This window comes from Eleginops maclovinus, chromosome 9 (genome assembly GCF_036324505.1).
Source record: "Eleginops maclovinus isolate JMC-PN-2008 ecotype Puerto Natales chromosome 9, JC_Emac_rtc_rv5, whole genome shotgun sequence".
NCBI lineage: Eukaryota > Metazoa > Chordata > Actinopteri > Perciformes > Eleginopidae > Eleginops > Eleginops maclovinus.
The window spans coordinates 19,751,106-19,769,816 of NC_086357.1; the positions used below are offsets into that span (position 1 = coordinate 19,751,106).

The following is an 18,711-nucleotide window of genomic DNA, read 5'->3' on the forward strand; positions in this document are numbered from 1 at the left end:
AATAAAACCACCTACATGAAAAATGTCAGACTGTAACAGGGGAGTAAAAATATATTTCCCTATTGAAGAAGTCTGTTACATGATTGAGTTTTGAAAATGGACTATTTAGACTATGGTATAACATATCTGAATGCTTCTTGCCTTTTTGGGAGTAAGGAAAATGCTTTTTGAAAGTGTAAAACTACTCACCGGGGTCCCCCAATTGCAATTGATTGAGTCTTTTTAAAAATGTGAACCTTATTATTTATTAAATTAAAAAATATGATATAGATTAGATTAGGTTAGATTAGATTCCTTTATACTTAGTCTTAATTATACTGCCAAGATCTCCGCAAACAAACCAGCCCTGTGCCTAAGTATTCCCGGATCTAGGTTTGTTTCTTCCTAATGAATTGGAGAATGGAGAGAAATGGAGAACAAGTTTTTTAGAAGAAACATGCAACCTAAACACAATACACTTAAATAATCAATGTCTCAAAACTGGATCTTGACACGAGGCTCCTTCGATGGCTTCAAATTAATAATAATACAGGAACACCTTTGCTCTTTATCTAATAAACCAGTCAAAGTGGTGACCTCCAGAATTGACTAACATGGACTAAAATGTAAACACACAATTGCTGTGGGTTCATCCTTTTTGTTTTAATCTATATGAGATGTAGGTTTTGGTATCATTCACTCAGAAACATATGGAAAGCGATCTGTAAAAAGCCGTCCTAACATTTATTTCCCAGATGCACCATGTCAAGCATTATGAGTAAACCAAACAGAGCTGCTGCTAATGCTGCTGCTGTGATTTCACTATTTACCCGTGGGGTTTGTTTTTGTTCTTACAAATCAAATTTGCACCACATGTGTCTCCACACTGCCCGCTGCTTGTAGTTTGACTCAAAATCAGTGAATTACATGTTTTTGGAGAACAGAGAGAAATGCATAATACATTTTCTCAGTGCTCCCTTAGAGCTAAATGTGTTCATTCAAACTCTCTGTGTCTTTGAGGAATCAGTGAGTTAATAGTGCATTCACAAATCTGATTTGAAGAGTAAACAAACCCTTAAGGGCAACCAGAGACGCTGACTCATGGAAGCAGCTCAAGAAGCACTAACAGGATTTGACTATTTTACTTTGCCGTTTAACAAAAAGCTCTCTGATGAGCAGAGAAGATATTGAGGGGAAATGTAAGTATTTAGAGCAAAAAGAGTCTCTTTATTCAGTTTCTCTTCCCCTCTTTCTCTATTTTAACCTCTTTATCTGTCCATCATTTGTGTTTCCGGGGAAAGCTTAGCAGCTAAACCAACAGGGCCTCCCATGAGGGTGAGGGACAAAGAGAGGGAGAGACACAGAGGAACTTACCTCATACTTCATGCCTAACACACCACCAGCCCTCCTGCATCTGCAGCCATACACACTTTTGTCCCATAGCCACTTACATGCATCTCAGCGTACTTCACATTCAGGTGGACTTGGTTTTACAGCCCGGTAATGTTAACTGCTCTTCTGCAGTCTTATTTCCAGTCCTGTATTTAAGTAATCAGCCCTTCAGGATCCCACACTGTGATTATCTTAATGGGTAGTAGTAATGAGAAGTAGATGTGTTGGTTGTTTTCTGATTGCATATATTGTTTATTTTCTATACTGTGTGGTGGATTACAATTGTTATATTATGTATATTGTGCCTGAAAAACAGTAACTATTAAGGTTTTTTAAATTTATTTTAAGGCTGCAAGCACCATACACTGGATAACATACACCTTTGTTGTATTGGGATGTTACCAGTAACATCTAAGACAAGATATCTCAAAACCTCAACACATAAAAACCGAAAGTGTCGCTAGTGGTAAAGGTGCTGGGTGATTTGGGTGAACTGACCCTTTAAACTCAAGGGTCTTATTGCCCAAATCCATCAATCGAAAGCTAACCCCTCACCTTGTAAAACACAATTGTATATCCAGGTTTTATCCTCTGAGACGCTACAGGCCAACATGGGGTCATGGAATTGGGGAAAGTCTGGACGAGGCTGAACCACAAGCATGGGTAGGTGACACAGATGAGGTCGGGACTGCAGTGGGAGGACAGATGGTGTGAAGTGGAGGCCTGTAGAGTCTCCCTACCTCAGCCTTATCCAACATGTCTTCCCTTAATCCTGAATAACTCTGAAACAAGCAGCAGGTTTACACGTCCCACCCCAACCTGAGTCCCTCCCTTTTTTAATGCATTGCTTTAAGGGCGGTGGGTCTCAAATGGCAAACAAAGTATAGAATTATTTTTATTGTTGATATATATAATGTATTTCTAAATGTTCTGTTTGGTTTCAAATGTTTTCATGAACAAACAAAATTGCTTCATTTGCATTCAACCTTGTGGGATTCCTTTTTGCAATAAAAGTTAAATGAGTGATTCAAGAGTTAGATGTGGAGATCGATATTTGAGTGGTAACAATCTTCCTATCGAACTCTTAGCAAAAAGAGAATAACCAAGTAACCCAAAATGTCAAACTATTAAGTCTTCTGATGTGTTCCAATATTCTGTCTGTCCACTGTGATTTGAAACATTTCTGTAATATCAGCTGGATGCCCCACAGCTCTATGATTTATCTCCCTTCTGATCGAATTTAGATAAAGCTGGGAAGTTTTCCTTTTGATCAACGTTGTCACAGTATCTTCGACTCCGCAGTAAAATCTGCCTCGGGGTGGATCGCTCCCTGTTGCTCATCTGACATCCTTGCTCCCCCTTCTCCTGGCTGCAGCTATGTTTTTATTACACACACATATAATCAATCACTTTGGACTTTAACTGCCCATTTTATTCAGACTTTATAGCCAAAAGTGTATGCATAATTTGTTTTCATTCCAGGTCATTTTACACGTTACTGTGTTGTTTGTGTTTGTGTGTTTACCCATTCTGCAAACACGTGGTATTTCATTGTGATGGACTTATCAGGCTAATCATAGGATTAGCGCGGATTCTGCCTCTTAAACTGGTGTCAGATTAACATATACCTTCATAAACCATCTCTAATGTGAGTACCTACCTCTATTACCTCACTATATCCTGCTTCTACTGTCCATCCCCACCTCAGATCAATAAACACACTTGGTGAATTAATACATATCATTACTGAAGTTTTAACTCGTATAAATGCACATGATGTTTCTCTGTATGTTATGGTAATACATTTCATCACACTGATATAATTTCCCTCAAAGTTTGGCATTGATCCATGAAAAAAATGCACATTTTTGATTTGCCTTCATCAAATGGTGAAATGTAAGCTATAAGATATCATCATCCCCAAACATTTCATTTGTAAAATTAATATACAGTTGTAGTTTTGTCGCTGCAGGGCTGTAAATACAGACAGGCGGCTTTAATTGTCTCACTTCGCATCAACACTGACACAAACAACCAACATGAAGTATTAGATGACTTTAATCTTTTAAAAACACAGACAAAATAAAGGGTTAATCGGAGGCTGGCTGCAGACAGAGAGGTTAAAGGGGATAGGGAGGAGGAAGAGAGGGATGAAGGGATTAAGGTGGTCGATACTTTGGCTACTCTGCCAGACTGAGAGATGACACTAAATGTGTTAATTCATTCCCCTCTTCCTCATCTTTCTGTCATCACACAAATAGAGTTTCTGTGATTCATCTCTACTCCAGTATCCTCTTGCAGGCTTATTATATTTTACAGTTACTGCAACAAACATCTCATATCCAACATGAATATTCACAGAGTGTTCTAGGAAAGTTTTAACAATTCTACTTAAAGCAGGGAACTGTTTAAAAGAATCCATATATTTACAGCAAGGCGTTAACTTGAGGCTGCAGCTCCTCCGCAGTGCACCTGCAGTTATGTTCAGTGCAGCGGCAACATTGTTATGCACACAATGTACTTACTGTGCATTATCTTGGTTCAATAATTATGTAAATCTATGCATTCACACAAGTGCATCAATGTGTGCTGAAGTAAACATAAATGTGCCAGAAACTAACGTGTATTTATAGTTATCTTACAGCTTTAAATGAACATCAAGCTACACTACAAATGCAGTGTCCCTTTAATAAGTAAGTTACCATTGGGTTTCAATCATGAATATGTTGTATTGTTTTTGTAATGATTAATTATTATTTCTAATCACTCTCCATGAATTTGCAAGATTTTCAAAGACATTTGATTTTCTTTCACATTGGCAAACAAAACAAATTATATATTAAGTCAAGTGTAATTGTTTGTAGATTATGCTTTGACTATTGATAATGGTAATACTTACTGAAACCTTTTTCAAATACTGTCCTATTCTTTGCCTGCACACCCACAGAGGCAATATTTGCACAGACTTTTAGTGATCTCCTGACTTCTCTTCCACTGCCAGAATGAGGTGAATATCTGCGGAAATGATTTTCTTTGTCAGGGTTTGGGGAAATAGGACCCAAGTGCAGCAACAAAGGGAGGCAGGTATGGGTACAAACAAAAGGCAAGCTTTATTCCAAAAGCTGTTTTACAAAAATACAAATTAGGAAAAATCCAGGGCATGAAAAACACTTCACTTGAACACATGAAGACGATAGGGAAATCCAAGACATGAAAAACGCTTGACTTGATACATGAAAGACGACAACGAACTGACAGAACACAAGGGAAAGCAGGACTAAATACAAAGACACAAATCACGACACAAGCCACAGCTGGGGAGGGGAGGCAGAAACACTAGGGCAACTGGTGACAACAATCAGGGGCGGGGCAGACGCTAACAATGGCGGGAAAACACATAAAGACAGAAAGTAACAGGGCCTGCAATGAGAAACAAGGTAAGTACAAAATAAAACAGGAAATGGAAAACGAGACACAACATGAAACACAGGGGCTTGACTAGACATGGCATGACGTGAATACATGAACACCTCACTTGGTATGACATAAATAGTAGATTAAACATGAAATGACAGACATAATAACTAAACATAACAGATTTGACCAGATATAACAGTACCCCCCCCTCTAGGGGCGGATTCCAGACGTCCCAACAAAGTCCCAAAAATCCAACAGGGTGGGTGGAGGGGGTCTGGAGGAGGGACGCATGACCAAGGCCAAAAGGGTGGGTGGAGGGGGGCCGGAGGCGGGATTCGGGCCGACGGCCCACGGGCAAGGCAGAGCATGAGACAAAGCACGGACAGGCCTTGTGGCAAGGGAACTCCGGAGACATGGGCGGAGGCCACGGCGAGGGAACTCCGGAGGACGACCTGGAGGATAGTGGAATAGCTCCGGAGGGTGGCGAGACAGTTCCGGAGGGCGGCCTGGAAGGTGGCGAGACAGCTCCGGAGGGCGGCCTGGAAGACAGCGGAACAGCTCCGGAGGGCAGCGAGACAGTTCCGGAGGACGGCCTGGAGGACGGCTGGAGGACGACGGGCTGTATGACAGGCTGGAGGACGGTGAGATGCCTCTGGACGACGGGCTGTAGGACAGGCTGGAGGACGGCGAGACGCCTCTGGACGACGGGCAGTAGGACGGCGAGACGCCTCTGGATGACGGGCTCGGGCTGTAGGACGGCGAGACGCCTCTGGACGACGGGCTGTAGGACGGCGAGACGCCTCTGGAGGAAAGTAAGGAGCACCTGGAGCAGGAGGCGGCAGGGCCACTGAGGAGACAGGAGCACCAGTCGGCAGGACCCCCGACGGGACATGAGCTATTGTCGGCGGGACCCCAGTTGGTACTGGCATCAGCGGGACCCCCGAAGAGGCAGGACATGGCTTTGGCGGGAACCCGGGTGGTAATGGTGTCAGCAGGGCCCCGGAAGAGGCAGGACATGGCTTTGGCGGGAACCCGGGTGGTAATGGTGTCAGCGGGACCCCGGAAGAGGGAGGACATGGCTTTGGCGGGAACCCGGGTGGTAATGGTGTCAGCGGGACCCCGGAAGAGGCAGGTGCAGGGGCCGGCAGCACCACTGACGGGGCATGAACTAGAGTCGGCGGGACATCAGCTTCAGTCGGCGGAGGCCCCGACTGGACAGGGACATGGATGGCGGGACCCCCATCGGAACAGGTGACGGCAGGACCCCCAACAGAGCTGGTGCAGGTGTTGGCGGGACATGAGCTTGAGTTAACTGGACATGAACTGGAGTCGGCGGGACCCCCGACAGGACAGGGACATGGGTCAGCCGGGCCCCCGACTGGACAGGGACATGGTTCGGCCGGGCCCCCGACTGGAAAGGGACATGGATCGGAGGGATCACCAACGGAACAGGTGTCTGAGGGACCAGCGACTTGACGGGATGCGGAGTTGGCGGGTCCCCCAACAGAACAAGAACAGATGTCGGCGGGACCCCTGACGGAACATGTGTCAGTGGGACCCCCAACTGGACAGGTGAAGCTGGGGTCGACTGGACAGACGAGGCTGGAGTCGACTCGACGGCTGAGGATAGAGGTGATGCTGGAGTCGACTGGATAGGAGAAGCTTGGGTTGACTGGACAGGCGAGGGTGAGGTAGACTGGACATGCAAGGTTGGAGTTGAGGCTGGGGCCGAGGCCAGAGTCAAGGCCGGAGTCAACTGGACAGGCAAGGCTGGAGTCGAGGCCGGAGTCGACCGGACAGGCGAGACCGGAGCCAAGAGGAAAGGCCAGGCCGGTGTCGGCACGGCCGGAGAGGCCGGAGTCGACAGGACAGGCCAGGCCAGAGTCAGCCGGGCCACCGACAGGACAGCAGGGGCTTGAGTCGGCCGGGCCGCCGACAGGACAGGAGTACCTGGAGTGGGCCGGACTGCAGCTGGGAGCATAGCGGCCAGGGCTTGGCCTGGAAACATGGCTGCTAGGGCCGGAACTGCAGCTGGGAACGCGGCTGCTAGGGCCAAAACTTGAGCCGGAAGCGTGGCTGCAGGGGGCTTGGCTGCAGGGGGCTTGGCTAGTGGAGGCTTAGCTGCAAGCCTGGCCTTGCGTCCCTTTTGAGCCTGTTGAACGCTCCGCGGGCCACCAAAAGCCAGGCGGGATCCCAAAAAGGGGTCCACCAGAGGAGCTTTGTTGGGAACGGCCCGAGGGCTAGCATGCCTGGAGCTAGCAGTCCGGGAATCAGGTATGTTCTCATAATCACCTATAAAGTCTTTTTCCCAATCCGGAAATGAGCCCCTTAACCAGGGCCTTGACGTCACTTCTTGGTACGCCATGGCCAAGATACACTGCCTCTCCTCTTTACTTGAGGCATATCGAGACCAATTCTTTAGGCAAAGTAATCTGTATTTCACCTCATGTAGCTCAGCTGCTGGGTCCATCTTTGGTCAGTTCGTTCTGTCAGGGTTTGGGGAAATAGGACCCAAGTGCAGCAACAAAGGGAGGCAGGTATGGGTACAAACAAAAGGCGAGCTTTATTCCAAAGCTGTTTTACAAAAATACAAAGTTAGGAAAAATCCAGGACATGAAAAACACTTGACTTGAACACATGAAGACGATAGGGAAATCCAAGACATGAAAAACGCTTGACTTGAACACATGAAGACGATAGGGAAATCCAAGACATGAAAAACGCTTGACTTGATACATGAAAGACGACAACGAACTGACAGAGAACACAAGGGAAAGCAGGACTAAATACAAAGACACAAATCACGACACAAGCCACAGCTGGGGAGGGGAGGCAGAAACACCAGGGCAACAGGTGACAACAATCAGGGGCGGGGCAAACGCTGACAATGGCGGGAAAACACACAAAGACAGAAAGTAACAGGGCCTGCAATGAGAAACAAGGTAAGTACAAAATAAAACAGGAAATGGAAAACGAGACACAACATGAAACACAGGGGCTTAACTAGACATAACATGACGTGAATACATGAACACCTCACTTGGTATGACATAAATAGTAGATTAAACATGAAATGACAGACATAATAAATAAACATAACTAACAGATTTGACCAGACATAACATTCTTAGTATCTTAGATGTAGTGTCATACCTAAAAAAAGATGTTTAACGGTAACATTCCCATCATCAGCTGCACTTTCTTATTTCTTCATAGTTGAAAACATCAGAAAATAGATTCACTTTTAAACCTAGTTTTCTAGTGGTGCCATGGTACATAGAATGAGACACATGCAGACACAACAACCCTTTGTAGAGTTTAATTTAACTAGCAAATGTCAGCATTGGAAAAGAATTGTGCACAAACCAAAGATGCTTCAGCATTAAAGTAAGCTGACCTTATCAGTGAGTTCACGTAATAATTTATCCAAAACCCCTGAATCTGTTATAATATGCTGTATTTTGTTTTCCTCTTCACCTATGTCTTAACTCTGAGTTAAAGTACTGTTTTGTAGCATAAAGCAAAATCAGATCCGAATAGAAGTAAACATATAACTTAAAACCACCATAAAATACCCAATTATTGACAGTCAGGGGGCTTCACTTCCCCCTGACTGTAATTACATGATACAATTACATAATCCTGATGAGCTTGTGGGCAGCCGCTGTGCAGGTCGTGGGCACATGTTGATTAGCGGCCACACACCTGTGGCTTTGCCTGACGCTGTGTCCGTCCAACAAACAGACTGCGGGCCATAAGGTGACTCCAGAGCAGCGGTCCCTGTCACCCATTAGGGAGACGGTCTCCATGACGACCTGGCTGAACAGCTCGCTCGTGACCTTTTGTAGACATGGTTGTAATTACATTAAATTACACTGCATCTTATAATGTCTGCTTTCATGAGTCATTACCCATGAGGCTGCTGTGTTTCAAATTTCATCCAGCAGGCCTGCTGTGAGGATCCACACGCAAACACACTTTCACAGCTGGTTCATGCTCTGACAGCGTGGACATGTTAAATACCTTTATTCAGGGTCAAATACGTCTAACAGACACGTTTAGTAGTTTCACCAGGAGAAACACTTTTATTTTTCTTTTCTTTTTCAGTTATTGATCTTGCTCTCACAAGTAATTAAGGGCCTTTTCTTCTGACACACAGTGTGTGTCAGTGAAGGAAGAGGAGAAGGTTTGGATCTCAGGACGCTTTGTGTGAGCACACTCATGCACATTGCTGTGGACTGCCTGCATCTTTTCATCGTCACGCATCTTTCTGCTCTACCCACACATGTTCTCTCCGCGGCTTCTCTCTTCTCTCGGCCTTTATGTGATCATGTTGCTTGGTAACTGCAGAAGAATGATGAGAAGAGTAGGATGTGTTCGGGTGCCTCCTGTGTGATGTGATGTGTCTTCACATCAGTTGCGAATAATAAGATGTATTATGGCCAAAACATTGGCTGAGGGGAAGTTTACTGTGTGTTATTTCTGTTCAGATTTCAGGCTTGAAGGAGCAAAATTAATGATGTATAATTAGCTATGATCTCATCTCTTTTTGGATAAGCGTTGTTCAGGAGAGGAAAATTCAGTTTTTGCTAAAGATACTAATGAATGTTCCTCTTTAAAAACATTTGTTGGGATGTTATTGAGCAAGGCACTTAATGTTTATGATCACAGCAGCACATTGTGGTGCTCTGATCTGAATGACAGCTACAGTATAATGTGAGCCTTAATTACGCAAAATAATAACCTTAACCTGTCAAACAGAGAAGAAAAGAAACAGAAATATGACTAAATGTTCTTTATGTTTGTGTCCCTTAAGTGTTTGGTTTATACATGTGAACTGTCACTGCAAAATCTTAGTACGTAAAGTCTCAAAGCTCCAGTTTCTGCAGCTGCTTTTTTGACAATTCATCAATATATGAGAGGACTCACCACTTGCGATTCAAGATTACATTTCAGTTGGAGTGTGAGTAAATGTTCAAACCAAGTCTAGGGTTATATTTCAATGTACTGTTGCCGGACTGCCAATACACCACCCTGTTATCTCACCATAAATCATAATTTGAGATCTTAAAATTGCTTGGGGAGGTACTTGTTCACAGCTCACATACTGAGTGGATGTGGGACAGGATATTAAATCATTGATTGTGGATTAATTAACAAGCACATGGATGATGAACCAGATCAATTAAACTTCACACATACAGTAGCTTCCTCCATCCAATCAGCAAGTAAATCATGCAAAATCTACTTCTGCAATATTCAATGCCACAGCAATTAGTCTCAGTCTTCTGGAAAAAAATCTGCTAAACATTTCGCTGATTGCTCGTCAACAAAAAAATGATTGGATACAAAAAACGCCTCTTTATTGTTTACCCAAACTGCAAAGATTTTCTCACTTTTGCAGAAAGTCATATCTGAGTCATTACAGCATCTTTAGAAAAAAGGTCACGGCACGGTTGCTAATGACAACCTGGGAGACTGCTGCTCTTCTGAAACCATGCGAGTGTGTTTCTCTGCCTCATTTGTAGGGATCAGTCGCCCCCTGCTGTTTCTCACATTCTTTGACTACTGAATATGAGGTTTCCATGCCAACCAGAGAGGTGCATTTATCTTTTTCTTCTTTAATTGTTTTCAGAATAATTTAAGACATAAACACAAGATATCCGGTCAAAGGCTTTTGCACACTGTCAGCACATTGACAGTCGACAACGAGTTAACATTAAGGCATTACATTAATTTAGTTGGCCATGTCGACAAAAAAAGATAAATCTTTACAGCCGTAACTGAAACGGCCTTCTTATGAACTGATAATATACACCGTGTTTGGCTTGAGAAATGATTATGGGATGGAGAAAATTGTTTACATTCAGACTAAGGATTAATTTAGATATTTTTAAATGTTAACATTTGTATCTGTACGTACAGTGGGGCAAAAAAGTATTTAGTCAGCCACCAATTGTGCAAGTTCTCCCATTAAAAAAGATGAGAGAGGCCTGTAATTTTTATCATAGGTATACCTCAACTATGAGAGACAGAATGAGAAAAAAAATCCAGAAAATCACATTGTAGGATTTTAAAGAATTTATTTTCAAATTATTGTGGAAAATAAGTATTTGGTCAATAACAAAAGTTCATCTCAATACTTTGTTATATACCCTTTGTTGGCAATGACAGAGGGCAAACGTTTTCTGTAAGTCTTCACAAGGTTTTCACACACTGTTGCTGGTATTTTGGCCCATTCCTCCATGCAGATCTCCTCTAAAGCAGTGATGTTTTGGGGCTGTCGCTGGGCAACACGGACTTTCAACTCCCTCCAAAGATGTTCTATGGGGTTGAGATCTGGAGACTGGCTAGGCCACTCCAGGACCTTGAAATGCTTCTTACAAAGCCACTCCTTCGTTGCCCTGGTGGTGTGTTTGGGATCATTGTCATGCTGAAAGACCCAGCCACGCTTCATCTTCAGTGCCCTTGCTGATGGAAGGAGGTTTTCACTCAAAATCTCACGATACATGGCCCCATTCATTCTTTCCTTTACACGGATCAGTCGTCCTGGTCCCTTTGCAGAAAAACAGCCCCAAAGCATGATGTTTCCACCCCCATGCTTCACAGTAGGTATGGTGTTCTTTGGATGCAACTCTGCATTCTTTCTCCTCCAAACACGACGAGTTGAGTTTTTACCAAAAAGTTCTATTTTGGTTTCATCTGACCGTATGACATTCTCCCAATCCTCTTCTAAATCATCCAAATGCCCTCTAGCAAACTTCAGACGGGCCTGGACATGTACTGGCTTAAGCAGGGGGACACGTCTGGAACTGCAGGATTTAAGTCCCTGCAGGCGTAGTGGTTCACTGATAGTAGTCTCTGTTACTTTGGTCCCAGCTCTCTGCAGGTCATTCACTAGGTCCCCCCGTGTGGTTCTGGCATTTTTGCTCACCGTTCTTGTGATCATTTTGACACCACGGGGTGAGATCTTGCGTGGAGCCCCAGATCGAGGGAGATTAGCAGTGGTCTTGTATGTCTTCCATTTTCTAATAATTGCTCCCACAGTTGATTTCTTCACACCAAGCTGCTTACCTATTGCAGATTCAGTTTTCCTAGCCTGGTGCAGGTCTACAATTTTGTCTCTGGTCTCCTTTGACAGCTCTTTGGTCTTGGCCATAGTGGAGTTTGGAGTATGACTGTTTGAGGTTGTGGACAGGTGTCTTTTATACTGATAACGAGTTCAAAAAGGTGCCATTAATACAGGTAACGAGTGGAGGACAGAGGAGCCTATTAAAGAAGAAGTTACAGGTCTGTGAGAGCCAGAAATCTTGCTTGTTTGTAGGTGACCAAATACTTATTTTACCGAGGAATTTACCAATTAATTCATTAAAAATCCTACAATGTGATTTCCTGGAATTTATTTTCTCATTTTGTCTCTCATAGTTGAGGTATACCTATGATAAAAATTACAGGCCTCTTTCATCTTTTTAAATGGGAGAACTTGCACAATTGGTGGCTGACTAAATACTTTTTTGCCCCACTGTATGTATGTGTGTGTATGTGTACTGATCAATTGTCCACTGCACAAATACATAGGTCCCTCACTGTATTGTCGTAAATGATACACAATGAACAAATCCTTTTAGTTTTCTCATACCTTTGTGTTCACACGGACAACACCCTTATAGTTGGAAGTCATGTTGAACGTTTTTGCTCTTGCTTACAACTTAGATTATACTTTTTTAAAGACTCAGGTTGTTCCGTAGGATCAGAGGATAGGGGGTTTTATTCTACCAGAATGTATAAGAGAGAGGAGTCAGGTATAGCATAAGGTATATCTCTCGGTACATTTACATTTTGAGCCTGCACGCCTGGTACAACACAAGAACAAGTTAGTATATGAGCATCTGTTCTCAGGCAAGCACAGAAAACACTGTCTGATCCATCCCATATCATTTCTAGCTTTCCCCCTCTGGCAGACGATAAAGAGAACCACAATGCAAACAACCGTTTTAGAAGCTCATTTGTGCCTCAGTTAACATTTAAAAACAACGTAGCTTCAAGCAGCATTGGTTTCCATAGATTCATGGTGGGATCTGAGTGATTGTGCAATAGCTTGATGATATGATGAGGGTTCTTGCAATATGAAACTGGTTCTTATCACTGAGTGTGTTGTATATGCAATATGTGTAACATGTGGTTCAGACAACTCACATTTTAAATGTTTAGCAGCAGCATATAGTTTGAGTTTGGCTTCCAGAATTAAATATTGTTACATAGAATATTGGGGAGTGATGATAACATCTTCTGTAAGTAACTATACCCCGGGGCCTAAGGTGGATGCTGGGGTGGTGGAGGGGCAGAAAAGCAGCAGCAGCATTAGCAAGGCAGAAGGTGAGATGGCAAATTGTACAGCTTAAATAGCGTGCCGGATATACAAGAATGTGTGTGTGTGACGAGGGTAAGGCATGTCACATGTTTGGTGCTTGATGGTCGGGTTGACTGATTGGATGAACTTGCAGGCTTCGCTCCATTTGTGCTTTCATTTTGGTAGTTTTTAATAAACTGTGACTACTACTGAGGCAGCTATGTGATAAAACAATATGTGACTTCTGGTGTGTGCAGCATTTGAGTTTCAGATAAATTAACCTGAAGGAAAAATAAAGTTTGAGAGGTGTATTTCTGTTGTTACATTAGCTTCCAGCTTCTTCTGTAATACAAGAGCAATCTCAGGAATCATCTAATTGTAATATTTTATGAAAAAATACATCAAATCCTGTTTGATACAATAACAGCCACAGCAAGAATCATATTGGTTTTTCCATACATTTTTAATTCATACAGTGAGGGTGCTCATACATAATACTTTTTTTCTCTATAAAATATATTAACTTTCAGTTCCTGAAAGCAAAACTAGATATAAATCATCAAGTTTCATCTGATAAGAAGCAACTTGTTTTTTTTTCAAGTGTCAACCAAGGCAATCCACTGTATCAGCAGTCAAAAATGCATTGCAGATTTAAGAAATCACATTCTAACAAAGACATTTTTTTATTTTCTGTTTGGTAAAGCCACTATATTCTCCAACACTCGGCCAACAGTCCACCAACACAAAAGACAATGATCATTTGGGTTATTCTAAAGTAGCAAACACTGTTCAAATACTGAAGCCACAAAAAGAGTTTTAATGTGAGAGGAAAACCGAGACGCAGAGTGAAGAGGGAAGTGTTTCAACAGGGGCTGATGCTTTATGATGTCTGTCACACATTTTTCTCCCTGGCCCTCCCCTTCTTCGTGTCCTTTGTTTCCTCGTTGGATTAAATGCTCCATAGTTGTCATGACAACACTTTGGCCAGACAGCGGCGGGTGAATTTTCCGGGAATCACAAGAGCTCGCTGTGACCCGAGGCTGAGTCGAAGCCGTCTGTGAAATAGGAAAAAAAAGTGATCATTGGCAGGGAGTCTTATCAAAAAATATAAGAGCAAATAAATCTGTTAAATGATCATTGTTTTTTATATTTCATTTAGACTGTAAATATTTAATATTTAACGATCACAATCCGCAGTAGCACATACCCTGGTGCTTTGACACTCACACTCTATGACATCTTATACACACACACACACACACACACACACACACAAATAAAAACAGAGAGACGTGTACCAGACATGTCCAGTGACTTATTTCTGTTTTGGGGTAGTCTAGGTTTTTTCACAGGGGGTTTGCGATTTGGGGGCTTCTCAACGTTATTAGGGCTTTCCCTGTCAGTGCCTGAGTTCAGTGAGGACAAAAAAAACACACAAATTAACAGTTAGATACAGACGCTTTACACACATATAAACATAAACTCTGTGTGTAGCAACCTGTTGGATAAATAAAAAAAGCATAAAGTGTGGAAAAGACAAATTGTACCTGCGTCACAAGACATGGCCTTTCTGTTTCTCTGTGGTTTCGCTGGTGCCTGAGGTCTTAATCCTTCATCACCTGAACAACACGTATGAAAAGGAAAACATGTTCGAAATCCTCTTACCAGCACTTCTAAAGCTCACTTATAAACTCGTGCTCTCTTCTTTCGTACAACTGAGAAACCACAAGAGTTACTTTTATGGTGCGTTATTTGCCAGACTATTTCTAGGCTAGGAGCGAAGGTATTCACTGTGCCGGTACAATAAGTAATGGAATGCACACTGTTAAGCCCCAACTTGCTATTTCCTCGTACTAATATGAACACAACTAAATTTAAAACTAATTCAAGTCGTTTGTGTATATTTTCAGTGGAGTTACCTTGACTTGCAGCTCGGTCTGGTAACCCGTGCAGAGGCTTGTGAGTAGGAGGTGGGACAGGAGGAGGAGGTAAGTTCCTCTCATTGGCTGAGTCTTTTGGAAATGTTACATACGACGACGTCTTTGGCTGTTTTCAAGATCAGAACAGAAACCATGAACAAATCAAATGAATTAAGACAAACAACCCTGAATGCGTTTCCCATATATTTCCATTAACTATTGATGGACATTTTACACTAATCAAACCATGCATAGCTATAAATTACACACCTTTTCTGGGATCGGAGGTGGGTGACCCTCCGAGTCTCTTCTCTTTTGTCTCTCATTCTTTTCCATCTTTCCATACTCCTTCTCTACATCGCTTTCCTCCTCTGTACATACAATTGAAAAAGAAGTCTTTGTCACTACACTGTGAAATGTTTACACACTGAAGCAACCAATGCAGCTGAAAACTCTTCTAAAAAGCTCAAACTTCCTTTCTAACCTGAAGCACAAAAAGGAGGCAGACAGTGATGTACCTGGTAGAGTGTCTGCGCTCTCGAGGCGGTGTCTGGGTCTCAGTTTGGACAGTATAGGTTTGCTGCTCTGTGGCGGGGGATCGGGTTTAGATAAACAGGAAGCAGCTCGACTTCCTCCTCCGCTGCTCCTCCATCCCTCTGTGAGCCCTCCACCAGTGTCGGGACACATCTGTCTATCTCCCTGCATGTCCTGTTGATGCCAGTCTGGAGCTGCTGCCTCTGAGCTTTTCAGAGGATCCTTATCTTGTTTTGGCGAAGGCGTCCTGTCTGACGGGTACGGAGGCAGCGGCCTTTGAGCCAAATGAAGTGTCTGCACTTGTCTCTCTGTCTTTTTGCTTCCTTGTCTGCTCTCAGTCCCCTGGTTATCCATCTGTAAGTCTGTTGGCCGGTTCTCTGACCACAATCGGTCTATCTGTCTTCCGCCCATCCACTGCCTCTCTATCTTTCTGTCAATCTGCCGCTGGGTGTGTCTGTCAACAGTCCATTGTCTGTCCATGTGTCTGCTCTCGGTCCAGTACCTGTCTGTTTGTCGGTCTATTGTCCTCGGCTCTCCGGGTGTTCGGTCTTGTGGCCTGCTATCAAACCGCTGTCTTTCTGCATGTTTCTCTGCTGGTTGGTCTCCTTGCCTGGCCTCTACCCACGGCTTGTCTGCGTGCAGTGTATCTGTCGCCCTGTGTTTGTCCTCCATCCAGTACTTTTCTGACTCTGATGGATGTTCAAACACAGCATCCACTTCAGATTTCTGTAAAAACACAAGAAGAGGCAATGAAAAGATACTGTACTATAAAAGGAAAACTTAAAAAGAAAATAAATTAATTTGGTGGATCACTCTGACTGTACCTCTCTGGGAGAAAAGAAGGGGTGTTTGCTACCTCCCATGCCCGGGTGAGGGATGCCCGGCACTGCTGGCGGACTTAAAACTAGAGCATTTTTCCCCTGGTGATCACTTGGTTTCACATCAGCCCCTTCACCGGGAGATCCAGCTCTAGCAGAGGACCTCGGAGGCTGGAGGAGTGTGTATACATTCTCAGTGGCCGTCCTAAGAGTTGGAAAGACATTAGATGTTAAAAGAGGACAAAGATGTTAGCCTGCATTGAAATTGAATTTGTTGCTTATTTTTCCAGATAAAAAAACACACAATTACAAACTAAGTTGTGAGAGCAGCGTTATCACAAAATGTTTATTTTCCTGGAAGATATCAGCTGTTTTCCTATCCTAATCTGTATTTGACATGCAGCGTGTGCGACTCTAATCGCTTTGCTGACTGTCGGATCATGAATCGGAGCCACCTGCTGTCATCTACATCTGTGCACACACACTGGTATCAGCGCGCCTTCACTTTGACAGCTATCAGCCATTTCTCATCTCGAAAAAGATTTGAGGGAGATTTAGAGTGATATTTGGTGGAGTATTAATGGAGTTAATTGCTGCTGACTGCTCTAATAAGAAAACATAAGAGACAAAGTGAAGATGGGCAGTAGAATATGGAAGGAATATGTGAATGTATTGTAATCTAGTGAATGGGCATTGTGTTTTCTTATATTATATAGTTATATCTTATATTTAGAGTGATATATACAGTGTGTGGGTGTTGTGTTTGTGCACACACGAACCCTGTGGGTGCTGTGGCCACAAAGTGACACCCGTCTGAATAAACCTCTGCTTCAGACTCCGGCCCCGGATTGGACAAAGTTTGGTTGCGGTTCTTGCGAAAACCGAAGATGGCCAGCATATTTCTCCTCTTTTTCCTCCTCAGCGAGTGCGCTTTGTGCAGAGAGGACAGCTGACTGAAAGAGGTGAGAGAGGTTCAATGTCACACAGGCTGTCCGGTAATTTCTGAAAGGATGTCATTGAAGTCGTACAACTATCCTGGCTGGCTCTTTGTCCGCTTTCTTCTGGTACATCTACAATTTGAGTGTTGCTAGGCTACATGTCTTAATAACTCATCTAGAGTGCACTTTTTTTATCTCATAAATGCAATCATGTTACAGTAAAAGCACTGATTTAACATAATGATCTGCTGTGAGGAAGGAAGCAATATTATTCTGGTAAATTGTGGCAGCTCTTCCAAAATTCAACTCAACCAAAATAAAGGCTTACTAAAGAGCTCCATCTTTTCACTGATAGGCCACTTTGGTTCTTTGTGTTCTGGAACATTTATTTTAATTTTGATTCATTTGCATGATTGCTGTAGGACAAAATGTACATTAACGAAGCAGGCCAATCACAAATGTAATAACGTCACCAACTGTCAGAGACAAACAACATCTTTTCAGTTGGTAAAAAAAAACACCTCTGCTTCCTGTCTCTGAGACCCCTTTGATCAACAACATCCAGACACAAGGCAACCAATCATGTCTTGTTAGCCAAATGCTCCAAACAGCCAGCTCCAGCTTCTTTAATCATCAAAGAGTGACTCAATTTATGTGATGATTGAACAAAGATGATGGACAGCAGATTCAATTGCTTCTGAATGTACCAACAGCCCTGAAGAGGTGCTAAACCGAAGCTGAACCTCACGATGGGAGAACTTCAAAGACAGACAACACACAGAGAAACACAACCTTCTTGCGTTACAAGACATAACAAAACCATAAGCCAATTAAAATAAAGCCTCAGAAGCTGTTTGATTGTGGGGCTTTTTTTTACAAACATAATGATAATTGAAATGTCATTCATTAAGATTTAATAAGGAACTGCAGAATTTAAGCACGTTTTCAACGTTGGCTCACGTCACGTTTCATGACTTATTCTTTACTTAAAGGAATATCTGATCATTTCAATTCTAAATCTGGCCTGATACTGTATGATGGTTTGTATTAATTTAATGCCAGTTTTTGTTGATCGGTATGCCACTGAAGGCATCCGCCAAGGTTATAACTTTGTTACATTTTCTTTGAAACTACATCTTACACCGCCACTTGCTTTTACTGTGGATATTTTCTTGGTTTGACACTGAGATAGTTGTCTCCCTTTTGTGATACACTCTTATTAAATAACCTTTTATATTGATAGCTGAATCATTGTCTAATTATTGTCCAAAATTGCTGTAAACTATCTTTGGTAAAGATTTGAATTTAGCACACTACTTATTATTCCCAAAGCACATTTATAATAATTTCCTGTCATTGATACA

The 18,711-nt window shown here is 42.8% G+C and overlaps 1 protein-coding gene across 5 annotated transcripts in view; it reads right to left on the bottom strand.

The window, feature by feature from the left end:
* Positions 1–13,582: 13,582 nt before the first annotated feature.
* Positions 13,583–18,711, bottom strand: part of LOC134869819 (capping protein, Arp2/3 and myosin-I linker protein 3-like) — a 32,509-nt gene continuing 27,380 nt past the window's right edge. For 4 of the 5 annotated variants that reach the window (XM_063891738.1, XM_063891736.1, XM_063891737.1 and 1 more), the window contains 8 exons: positions 17,189–17,362; positions 16,416–16,614; positions 15,576–16,317; positions 15,328–15,428; positions 15,058–15,184; positions 14,686–14,757; positions 14,437–14,544; positions 13,583–14,193 (listed from right to left, as the gene is read on the bottom strand). In XM_063891738.1, coding sequence (XP_063747808.1) covers positions 14,153–14,193; positions 14,437–14,544; positions 14,686–14,757; positions 15,058–15,184; positions 15,328–15,428; positions 15,576–16,317; positions 16,416–16,614; positions 17,189–17,362 — 1,564 coding nt within the window. In that variant the 3' untranslated portion in view covers positions 13,583–14,152. The remainder of the gene's footprint in view (positions 14,194–14,436; positions 14,545–14,685; positions 14,758–15,057; positions 15,185–15,327; positions 15,429–15,575; positions 16,318–16,415; positions 16,615–17,188; positions 17,363–18,711) is intronic. The other variant, XM_063891739.1, reaches the window with a different exon arrangement.